This window comes from Oncorhynchus tshawytscha, linkage group LG25 (genome assembly GCF_018296145.1).
Source record: "Oncorhynchus tshawytscha isolate Ot180627B linkage group LG25, Otsh_v2.0, whole genome shotgun sequence".
Classification (NCBI taxonomy): Eukaryota; Metazoa; Chordata; class Actinopteri; order Salmoniformes; family Salmonidae; genus Oncorhynchus; species Oncorhynchus tshawytscha.
Genome location: NC_056453.1, coordinates 26995023 through 27007870, shown reverse-complemented (window position 1 = coordinate 27007870; position 12848 = coordinate 26995023). Strand labels below are relative to the sequence as shown.

General features: G+C 39.4%; 1 protein-coding gene across 3 annotated transcripts in view; it reads right to left on the bottom strand.

The window, feature by feature from the left end:
- Positions 1-8155: 8155 nt before the first annotated feature.
- phactr2 (phosphatase and actin regulator 2) overlaps positions 8156-12848 on the bottom strand; it is a 45740-nt gene continuing 41047 nt past the window's right edge. For all 3 annotated transcript variants that reach the window (XM_024388151.2, XM_042306188.1, XM_042306189.1), the window contains 3 exons: positions 11069-11206; positions 10300-10376; positions 8156-10129 (listed from right to left, as the gene is read on the bottom strand). In XM_024388151.2, coding sequence (XP_024243919.1) covers positions 10114-10129; positions 10300-10376; positions 11069-11206 — 231 coding nt within the window. In that variant the 3' untranslated portion in view covers positions 8156-10113. The remainder of the gene's footprint in view (positions 10130-10299; positions 10377-11068; positions 11207-12848) is intronic.

Genomic DNA, 12848 nt, shown 5'->3' with positions numbered 1-12848 from the left:
GTCAATGGGTCTGAATACTTTCCGAATGTACTATATCAAGTAATGGAATGCAAATACATCACCCCCATATGTATTTAGACAGTGATGCTAAAATTCAAAATGTGGCTCTATACTCCAGTATTTTGGATTTGAGATCTGTTTCATATGAGGTGACAGTACAGGATGTCAGCTTTAAGGGTATTTTAATACCGTTTAGAAATGAAAGCACTTTATGTATCTATTTGTCCGCCCCAGTTGAAGAAGTCATAAGTATTGACACATTTTTTTGTATTTGGTCCCATATTCCTTATACACAATGACTATATCAAGCTTGTGTGACCCTACAAGCCTGTAGTCATTGTGTGCAAGGAATGTGGGACTAAACTTTTGACTACTTTAATACACTAAGTGAATTTGTCCAAATACTTAAGTTCTTTAAAGTGTGGGACTAGATACATAAAGTGCTTTCATTTCTAAATGATGACTAGATGGAGCTCTATTCCACATCAAGTAACTCAGTCAAACAGTAAAATCAAATTTAAAAAAAGATACAACTACACGTTATGGAACAGCGTAGACTGTGAAGAGACATGCACACACACAGCTTTGCAAACACATGCAATCTACACACACAAAAAAGTTATTTTGCTGTATTATTGATTTTATATTGTAGATATGTTATGGTAGAGTAGTAATATAGTAGTGTAATAATGTGTTGTGTTATGTATTGTTTTAGTGTAATTAATTGTTTATAGACCCAAGGAAAAGTAGCTGGTGCCTTGTGGCAGCTAATGGGGATCCAGAATTAAATACAAATACAAAAAAACATAATACCCTCAAATAAATGCTGACATTCTGTACTGTTGCCTAATATGAAATCTATCAAATCTAAAATGGAGTACTGCATAGAGCCACACACATATATATACACACACACAGTGGGGAGAACAAGTATTTGATACACTGCCAATTTTGCAGTTTTCCTACTTACAAAGCATGTAGAGGTCTGTAATTTTATCATAGGTACACTTCAACTGTGAGACGGAATCTAAAACAAAAACCCAGAAAATCACATTGTATGATTTTTAAGTAATTTATTTGCATTTTATTGCATGACATAAGTATTTGATACATCAGAAAAGCAGAACTTAATATTTGGTACAGAAACCTTTGTTTGCAATTGCAGAGATCATACGTTACCTGTAGTTCTTGACCAGGTTTGCACACACTGCAGCAGGGATTTTGGCCCACTCCTCCATACAGACCTTCTCCAGATCCTTCAGGTTTCGGGGCTGTCGCTGGGCAATACGGACGACTTTCAGCTCCCTCCAAAGATTTTCTATTGGGTTCAGGTCTGGAGACTGGCTAGGCCACTCCAGGACCTTGAAATGCTTCTTACGGAGCCACTCCTTAGTTGCCCTGGCTGTGTGTTTCAGGTCATTGTCATGCTGGAAGACCCAGCCACGACCCTTCTTCAATGCTCTTACTGAGGGAAGGAGGTTGTTGGCCAAGAACTCACGATACATGGCCTCATCCATCCTCCCCTCAATACGGTGCAGTCGTCCTGTCCCCTTTGCAAAAAAGCATCCCCAAAGAATGATGTTTCCACCTCCTTGCTTCACGGTTGGGATGGTGTTCTTGGGGTTGTACTCATCCTTCTTCTTCCTCCAAACACAGCGAGTGGAGTTTAGATCAAAAGGCTCTATTTTTGTCTCATCAGACCACATGACCTTCTCCCATTCCTCCTCTGGATCATCCAGATGGTCATTGGCAAACTTCGGATGGGCCTGGACATGCGCTGGCTTGAGCAGGGGGACCTTGCGTGTGCTTTAATCCATGACGAATTAGTGTGTTACTAATGGTTTTCTTTGAGACTGTGGTCCCAGCTCTCTTCAGGTCATTGACCAGGTCCTGCTGTGTAGTTGGGCTGATCCCTCACCTTCCTCATGATCATTGATGCCCCACAAGGTGAGATCTTGCATGGAGCCCCAGACCGAGGGTGATTGACCGTCATCTTGACCTTCTTCCATTTTCTAATAATTGCACCAACAGTTGTTGCCTTCTCACCAAGCTGCTTGCCTATTGTCCTGTAGCCCATTCCAGCCTTGTGCAGGTCTACAATTTTATCCCTGATGTCCTTACACAGCTCTCTGGTCTTGGCCATTGTGGAGAGGTTGGAGTCTGTTTGATTGAGTGTGTGGACAGGTGTCTTTTATACAGGTAACGAGTTCAAACAGGTGCAGTTAATACAGGTAATGAGTGGAGAACAGGAGGGCTTCTTAAAGAAAAACTAACAGGTCTGTGAGAGCTGGAATTCTTACTGGTTGGTAGGTGATCAAATACTTATGTCATGCAATAAAATGCAAATGAATTACTTAAAAATCATACAATGTGATTTTGGGGATTTTTTGCTCATAGTTGAAGTGTACCTATGATAAAAATTACAGCCCTCTACATGCTTTGTAAGTGGAAAAACCTGCAAAATCGGCAGTGTATCAAATACTTGTTCTCCCCACTGTATATATATATATATATATATATATATATATATTATATAAAATACAAATAAAAATAAAAATACATCTTCACTGTCCAAATATGTATGGAGGGGAGTGTATAATAATAATAATATATTAATATAACCTTATTTAATTTATGAGTAGTGGACCTGGACTCATAGTGATGCACAGAGTGGATGTTCATAGATGTAACAGGAAATATACTTTTCAATTGAGTAAAGATGTATGTGTATTCTTCTACATATTAATCTGTAGTTAAACGCCCACAGAATGGAAGCATTCATTTACACTAATTCACAGTGATGACTCAGATATAACCCTGAGTGATTTGCCTGTGTCTTGTCTCCAGGTCACAAATGTAACATCATGCTGTCTGTAATTATACTGCTGGGTCTAATGTTGACATTGTCAATTAATTGTCTGTTTAAATGGATTGAATGCATTGTGTCATGAACTTCTGTGCAATTTATTCATTTATTTAACCATTCAAACTACATCTGTGGTTAGTATTTGCTCAGATATTTACTTTCACATATTTCTTTAGATACAGTGAGCTCCAAAACTATTGGGACCGTGACATGTTTTGTTGTTTTGGCTCTGTACTCCAGCACTTTGGTTTGGAAAAGATACAATGACTATGAGGTTAAAGTGTAGACTGTCAGCTTTAATGTGAAGGTATTTTCATCCACATTGGGTGAACGAGTTGGGACATTGCTTACATCCGCTATGACAGGCAAATTTTCCACCCTCCCTCCCAAAAGCCTGGACGGGATGAGAACCAAGCCTATGGGTTCGTTGGTTCAACCCCGCAGCACGCACACACACACACACACACACACACACACACACACACACACACACACACACACACACACACACACACACACTGGTTATGGACTGCTGAATGTATATATTTTTTTCTTGCTTTGTTTGCCCTTTTCCATGTCTATCTCTGATAAGCTACCCAGGAAAGGCCTGAAAATAGTCCATATTAATATATTTAGCCTTAGAAATAAGATTAATGAAATCTATAATTTGCTAACATCAGATAACATTCATATATTAGCATTTTTTTTTCATTTGATGATAAACCAGTAGCAATACAAGGTTATAAAATGTATAGAATAAACGGGAATCTGTATGGGGGAGGTGTGGCTGTATATATTCAGAGCCATATCCCTATAATGCTTAAAGAATATCTTATGTCAAGTGTTATTGAAGTGTTGTGGTTGCAGGTTCACTAGGCACATCTAAAGCCTTTTCTTTTGGGGTGTTGCTATAGGCACCAAGTGATAAGTCAGTATCTAAATAATATGTGTGAAATGCTTGATAGTGTATGTGATGTAAACCCAGAGGTCTACTTTTTTGGGGACCTGAATATTGACTGGTTTTCATCAACCTGCCTGTAATCAAGTGCGTGACAAGGTTAATAATCAACCTACCAGGGTGTTTACAAACATTACAGGAACAAGATGTAAGATGTATTGATCACTTAGATGGAAAGCTACTGTGGATGGTAGCTGACACTATAGCCACTCCTATCTGTCGTAATTATCTTTAATCTGAGCCTAGAGGAAAGTCTTTGTCCTCAGGGCTGGAGAGAAGCCAAAGTCATTCCGCTACCCATGAAGCGGCCTTTACTGGTTCTAACAGCAGACCTATCAGCATGCTACCAGCTCTTAGCAAACTGTTGACATTTTTTTCCTCTTGAACAAATTCAATGCTATTTCTCTGTCAATAAATTAACAGACTTTCAGCATGCTTATATTCCTCAATGACATACATGACCGATGATTGCTTGAAATAAATTGATAAGAAGATGTAGGGAGCTGTACTGTTTGATTTCAGTGCAGCCTTTGATATTATTGACCTGTTGTTGAGAAAACGTATGCGTTAAGGCTTTTCAACCTCTGCCACATCGTGGATTCAGAGCGACACAAGAAGCACTTTAATCTCACTGTATCTCTCTGTTCTCTAAACTCATTAGGAAGTAATAGAAAACATTCAAATGGATAAATCCCAGGTTCACAAAGAGGAATCCATCTGGGAGAAAAACAGATTGAACACTGCCTTTTGTGAAATATTTATAGATCAAGATGGAATACAAACCTAGGCAGTGTACCAGATGGGGAAAAACATCCTGCTAGTGAAATCACATTTTCCAGGTGCATGACATCTACAAGACAGACTGAGGGCAGATTGAGCAAACGTGTCATCATTTAGTCAGAGCCTTAGCTAGGATGTGCCGCTTCCCTTAACCCGTTCACAGAGGCACTTTCATTACACACATGCCGCCGAAGCCTCTGCAGATAGCTGGCAGGCTGGTATGGCAGATGAGCTGTGAAAAATTGGGTTATCAATTTATCCTGTACTTTGGTAGCAGTCTGTGACCAATTAAAGTTACATGCAGTCTGCGAGGAGCACAAAGAGGACATGTGGTTCATTTAGCAACCTTTAAAAAGCATTTACCTGCCACAATACAGTAACTTAAACTTGTATAGTGGTATTTAGTAGGGGAACAATACTTGATTTATCGTGAAAGCCATTTGCAACCTGTTCAGAGCAGTATATCACAACCCTTATAATAGGTTCAGCTATCCTAGTCTGAAATGACATTGCTACCAACAACATCTATTAATATTCAAGTTGGATTTGTATCGATTGATTTTAATTTCTCCTTAAAATATGTATTTTTCCATTTGATTCATTTCACTTCATTGCAGTCGTTCACTAAAGTAAAAGGTCAATTGGAAAGCACAGAAATGATTCAGTCCTGAGGGATTTGTCATACGTTGGTGTGTACACTGATTGTCCAAAACATTAGGAAGACCTGCTCTTTCCATGACATAGACTGACCAGGTGAAAGCTATAATCCCTTATTGATGTAACTTGTTAAATCCAATTCAATCAGTGTAGATGAAGGGGAGGAGACAGGTTAAAGGATTTTTAACCCTTGAGAGAATTGAAACATGGATGTAAAGCCTGGCTTCATCAACTTCAATTAGAGTGGGCCGCATTGCATTTGTATAACTATTAGTCAACGTATGTGGACTGTATACCAGAAAATCCAGAAAACTCCAACCAGGATTTCTATAAAACCTGAGATTTTTGGAAAGTTACCAGAATTTTGCAACCCTAGGTCTGTGATATATAATTATGAGTTATAATAGTAGCTACACTGTGTTCCATATGATTAGAAGAGCGTTAAATGACCACGAAACACTAAACAACGTCAAGGTCAATGCATAGTCTAGGTCTAGGAGGTCAATTAAAACTTTCTATAGTTGTGAAATAATTCTTACAATACATCAAATTATCAAGCCAGGACACCATTTTTAAAAGTATTTCATTTCACTTGATCTCTACCTGAACAAATGGTGGACATTTCAGGAGCAGGGGAGTAAACAAGACGCGAGAAAAACACTGTAAATATCGTTTAAATCTTCTATTACAGGCCTGGCGCCTCTGATGATAGCAGCTACGCTGTTTTGATCAAAACAGATTTGATAGGAGACTTAGTAGAAAAGAGTTTAAATATTTCAAGGTGAGGGAGTACAATGTGGAAGTGGCGCCTCGGACAATAAAGGCTATTAAGTGGTTTTGATCAAAAAATATTTGATGGGAGAGTTATTAGAAAGAGTTTCTCTTTCAAGGTGAGGGTGTACAATATGAATGTTCTGTCCCTTACTGGCTAGACTGCTCCATTGATTACAGCATACTTACTCATCAGTATGACATCAAATCAAATCAAATTTTATTTGTCACATACACATGGTTAGCAGATGTTAATGCGAGTGTAGCGAAATGCTTGTGCTTCTAGTTCCGACAATGCAGTAATAACCAACAAGTAATCTAGCTAACAATTCCAAAACTACTACCTTATAGACACAAGTGTAAGGTGATAAAGAATATGTACATAAAGATATATGAATAAGTGATGGTACAGAGCGGCATAGGCAAGATACAGTAGTTGCCCCACACAAAGGGGCAACTTTCTATATATATATATTTTTTTACCTTTAATAAATAGGCAACTTGATGCTTAAAGATGTCAATAACTAATCTGCCAAGTCTGCCACTTCTTTTTCAAAGGAGGAGATACCCAAAATGTACTCATCACTAGCCCTGTTTATACCTAGTTCTTACATGTGTCCTTCATCCAGATATTGTGCTGATCATGTCAGTTTACACCTATAAGATCTGATCACAATAAGTCTTTTAAATTGTCTACACCTGTCTAAATATACGGGCACAATCATAATGTAGACAAGATTAGGACAAAGGACACATGTTAGCACCAGGTATAAACAGGGCTAGTAACTGATCAATCTACTTTAGCCGCCCCATTATTTTCCTACCTTCAAGCCCTACCCCCTTCTTTTTGTTTCATGTTTCTTCCTGTTGTTAGTCTGGCATTGTTTAAGTTTCTACAATTGTAAAGAGCTATATAAGTCCCATGTATTATTATTACTACTATTGGCTCTTCCCATTGTAGGCATGCCGCAAAGGAGGGCACAATTTGGAAACAGCCAATAGAAGCAATGTTGGCAGATTTGAAATCGAGCGAGCTTGTTTTGCAAGGCCCGGTCCCTTGGCTGTTGCCCGGGTGGGCGGAGTTAGCACTTCAGATTAACAAACGTTAATAGCCATTTGAATCAGAGACAAATGGAAGTGTCATGGTTCTGTCTGTGAAATAAGTCTTGCTTTTTTGATCTGTCTGACAATTAGTCCTTATCTGTCGTGTTTTAGTTAGTGACCCACATTTGCCGCCCCCGACTCTACAGCAATTGATTGCAACAGCAAACTCTGCCTTTGGTTACATGGTTCGGTGTCCCCCGGCTGTGCAAAACAAGCTCACACACTCCGTTATTGATCATGGCTGTAAACATGAAGTCACCTCGCTGTATACCGTATGACGATGTCATGTCATATTGCTGAGCCTGTGAAACCAATGGCCAATATCACAAATATGTGCACAAATGTAAGTAGGAGGTTGGTGGCACCACAAGGTAATGATGGGAGCGGAATCAGGAATGGTATCAAGTATATCAAACACATGGTTTTTAGGTGTTTGATGCCATTCCATTCCCTCCGTTCCTGCCATTATTATGAGCCGTTCTCCCCTCAGCAGCCTCCACTGACAAGCAATGTCGGTTTGACTGCAACTCCTACATTAACCTACAAACTGAAACCCCATCCATGTGAGTTGTGTTGATGTAACCCAATGGAAAGTAATACAATTTGACATGCTGTATCTGTCTTACTTCTAGTAAAATGTTAAATGTCTTAAGCAACTTTTAAACCATCTGTGTGTTTGCATAAAATGTGAGTTTAGCAGGTGTCAAACAAACGGCTCAAAAGTAACCCATTCCACTCCAATAGACATTCACATAAAGTATCTTCCACACACGTATTAGCTACATATATTTCCAGCACAGAGATACACTGCTTCAAAATATGACAAAGAATACTACTTGAGAGACGTGTGGTCTTTGGTCAAGTGTGCAGTCCTGCCTGTAAGTTTGACCCTTCTAAGAGACTGAACTTTTTACTTTTGGCACTTGATGCTGCCTAGATCCACAGAGGTGCTTTGGACTATCCCTTCTCAACTGGAATCAATGGCCAAGGACCAGATAGACAGACAATATGCCACTGAGAACGAGTGCACCCCCTCCTGCTCAGCTTTTAATTGACCCACTCAATGGCTTCACAGTTGACTGCACGGTGGGCTCAGGCCAGGCAGACACATTACTTTCCACTGCACAGATGATTTTCAACACAAACACACTTCGAAAACATTTGGATCCTGGCCACTTTAAAGCCATTGTGCACAATGATCACAGAAGCAGTACGAAAAAAAGGAATCTCATACAAACCAATACACAATGACGGTGAGACATTCAGTGTGTATTTTCATCAATATACATGACATCCTAATGGATGTCTAAGTCAGCATGTGACACCAATTCAGTGGCCATGGTGTCACGTTCAGTCTATGTAGCTAATACTGAAGGGTTATGGCATCTTCCTCCTGAGCATACACCGTTGATGTTTCGCAGAAATGTCTAGTTATGTGATCAACAACTGAAAAATAAAGACATTTAGAGGCATATGATGCACGTATAGACCTATATGCATGATAAATATGGGAGTGACAATAACTGCATATACATTACTATTATGTACATGACATAATTCAAAGATACAGTACTCACATATGAACAGCACATAGCGCCATCAATCGAGATTGGGGTGGGTTTAAAAATAAACTACGAAAATTGTCCTCTTCATCACATCAATGTAAAAATCTATCAGGTTATTGGCAGTAAAGTTGTGATCATGCATCAGATATACATTTTCTTACAGAAAATCTATAGAATGAGAAAGAAATGGACATGAATACTGTGGTTCTCCTCCAATATTCTACACCTGCTCTTAGCAGTCTGAAATTAATATACATTCTGATGGATTGGTGTACCTGATCACAGAAATGTCAAAGAAATGCTTTACAAAAGACATTTTGGACATTTTATCATTAGGAAAAAAGCTCCTGATGGATTTATCTCGGTCTGTAAAATGCAAACATTTACCACATCCTTTCAAACTACACAGACCATCCATTACGAACAGCTCAACCAATCAAAAGCAGACCAATTTTGTCTGAACTTGTTCTAAATTTGGAAACTCACTGGATGACTTGCAGATAGAGGGGTATTTGCAAAGAATCGCCTACACCAATCAAAAGGGTCCACTCTGCTCTGTCCCCATAAAGATATGCTCAATAATGGTAACTTACAGTTCCAAAAAGCATGACACATATAGTAATGATACATAATGCTTAGTTTCTAGGCACAATTCATGTAGTCCCAGCCACTTTAAGATCAGCATGAACAATCACCCCTTAAAACAAGACCTAAAACACCTTTATTTCCACCATCAAAACCACATGGCAGTTAAAGTGACCCTTCTTCCTTCAACACTCCTTTCCATGCACTTACATTACCTTACGCTTATGAATATGTGTTTCATTTTTTATATTTTTCATTGCACTGTTGAGGAAGCTCGCAAGTAAGCGTTTAATTGCACCGTTTAAGCTGAATTGATTTGATTACCGTTACCCTTGGCTGGACTTGCCTAACCTACAACATCGCCATAGTTGCAAAACCATTTCCCTTCCACAGGGACTTGGTCAAAGTTTGTAAGGGGGCGTTAGGGGAAGCCAACAGGTACAGTATGTGGGTAATTCAATCAGCGCTGTGTTACAAAGTGCAACAGTTTTGTTTCTTCATGGTGTGCAAAGACGGTGAATGGGCATGGGCTCGGCCCATTCACATTCTTTGGATGGATATTGGTCTCTCTCTCTCTCTCTCTCTGTATCTTTCCACACAACACTAAAGCTCAGTCTGGTCTGTGTAACCAGGTGTGGCCCAATGTCATTGATCTCTAAGGCTGGAGACAAGTTTGCCCCAGGGGACATTGTCCATGTGTCCGTGCCTAGGGGCATCTAGGCTCCAGGCTTCGGTGAAGCCCACAGCGGGACACAGGGCAACTGGAAGAAAGAGCCCTCAGGCAGGGCCGGCAGCTGACCAGGACCCCCATTGGAGAAATAGACACCTCAGGGTCGATGGAACCTGCCAAGAAGGCACAGGGAAAACAGATGCTGTTGGTTCAGAACGGCAGTCTACCTATTATAGTACACTGCATACTAGGACTAAATCAATCAGCAGTTCATTATCTTGTATGACTCATAACATAATGTAGTATAATGGCTGGGGGTCAATAAGGTCAAAGTTGTCATTACCTGGTGAATTGCTTGCTCTCTTCATGAACTTCCATCTCTTTACTTTTGAACTCATTCAGTTCTTTACGGATAGCAGCCTGATGGAATATAAACATTCAAGATCAAAGTCTTAATTTACAAAGAAGAACTACAAAAAAAAACTTTAAAAAAAACTGTCAGAACTTCAATACTTTCAGACAGGTAAACATGTTTCATATAACTGAAGATTAAAGATGCAATATGCAGAAATCGCTCCACCATTTCCTGGTTGCTAAAATTAGAATAATTTGCCTAACTTCAGCTTGTGACAAAACAAGAAATGCATAGTGTAGAGAATCATTGTACAATCTAAACCACTGTGAAATATATTTTCAATAACCCAAAATATTTTCAGCTGTTTGAAGCTAGTGTACAAAACTGAAAGTTAAAGGTGCAAAATCAAAACTTAAGAATGGGAAACATAGAAATAGTGCACATAGAAATGTGAGTTATAGATATGCCATTCTCATTGAAAGTGATGTTCTATGTGAATTTGGTCAGGTGTCCCAAAAAGTTACATATTGCCGCTTACAATGATAAATCTTTATTATTGTTTGTGAGTAATGTATTTACTGTATGGTTCAGTTGCTGGCCAGTATGTGGTATGCATGAGGAATACAATTCTAACAAAACGTTTTTTAATTACACCTTTTTATAACCTGTCTTATTCCAAGTATTTAATCACATTATGAATGTCATGTATTTTAGGTTCTCTTGCAATAAAATCATACAGTAGGAGTCTGGGACCCACTTTGTCAGCTGGAGTGAGCCTGGTCCAGGGTTTGTCTGCACGGCGGTCATAGTCCTTAGCATCTGTGCACTCCACATACTCATTGAAGCGCAGAATCCGCCGAGCCACCAGCTCTGCTACTGTGGGCCTCACACTCAGCTACACACACGCACAAGTAACCAGTGATTGACAACTGTAAATTGGGACTTGTAGATAAAACATTTGGGGCCCGGGAGAAGATGGGTAGAGAGTTATGGGAAAAGTTGAACTCCTTCAACAGTGCCATACGGGAGCACAGTGTTGGAACTAGACTCCGGTTCTCAATATAGCTGAGGTCAAGCCTCGTTGGCCTAACACTGGCCAATCCCCTCTTCCCTCCCTACCACCACTGGGGGCGAGCAATCTGGGGAATTTCAAGCCTGATGCTACACTTTGAGGCCTGCTTTTCACACGGAGTTGGAATGCCCTACAGTATGCACTGTGGCAACTGAGTCATACGATGGCTGAATTTTACAATTTTTACACATTTGTACAATTTTTTGTTAAAAAAAAAAGTAAACTAACTGACAAGGAACAAATGAGTTAGAAATGTGTTTGGTAATTCAGAAATCAAGACATTGTTTGGTAATTCATTATATTGAGTTCAGTCCATATATTCTGTCTACATGAGTTTGACATGTGTTTGGTTCCAGTTATTTCAGTTCCAGCTGTGTCCACCAGATGGAACTGTGTATCAAATATACAGTGCATTCAGAAAGTACTCAGACTCATTGACTTTTTCCACATTTTGTTACATTACAGCATTGTTCTACAATTGATTAAATCATTCCCCCACCAATCTACACACAATACCTTATAATGACAAAGTGAAAACATGTTTTTAGAAATGTTTGCACATTTATAAAAACTAATAAACAGAAATACCTTACTTACAAAAATATTCAGACCCTTTGCTCTGCGACTCGAAATTGAGCTCAGCTACATCCTGTTTCTATTGATCATCCTTGAGATGGGGTAAATTCAATTGATTGGACATAATTTGTAAAGGCACACACCTGTCAACAGTTGAAGTTGGAAGTTTCCATACACTTAGGTTGGAGTCATTAAAACTCGTTTTTCAACCACTCCACAAATTTCTTGTTAACAAACTATAGTTTTGGCAAGTCGGTTAGGACATCTACTTTGTGTATGACAAGTAGTTTTTCCAACAATTGTTTATAGACAGATTATTTCACTGTATCACAATTCCAGTGGGTCAGAAGGTAACATACACTAAGTTGACTGTGCCTTTAAAACAGCTTGGTAAATTCAAGAAAATGATGTCATGGCTTTAGAAGCTTCTGATAGGCTAATTGGCATCATTTGAGAAGCTTCTGATAGGCTAATTGGCATCATTTGAGTGAATTGGAGGTGTACTTGTGGATGTATTTCAAGGCCTACCTTCAAACTCAGTGCCTCTGCTTGACATCATGGGGAAATCAAAAAAATCAGCTAAGACCTCCACAAGTCGGGTTCATCTTTGGGAGCAATTTACAAACGCCTGAAGTTACCACGTTCATCTGTACAAACAACAGTACACAAGTATAAACACCATGGGACCACGCAGCCATCATACAGCTCAGGAAGGAGACGCGTTCTGTCTCCAAGAGATGAACGTACTTTGGTGTGAAAAGTGCAAATCAATCCCAGAACAGCAGCAACGGACCTTGTGAAGATGCTGGAGGAAACAGGTACAACAGTATCTATATCCACAGTGAAAGAGTCCTGTATCGACATAACCTGAAAGGCCGCTCAGCAAGGA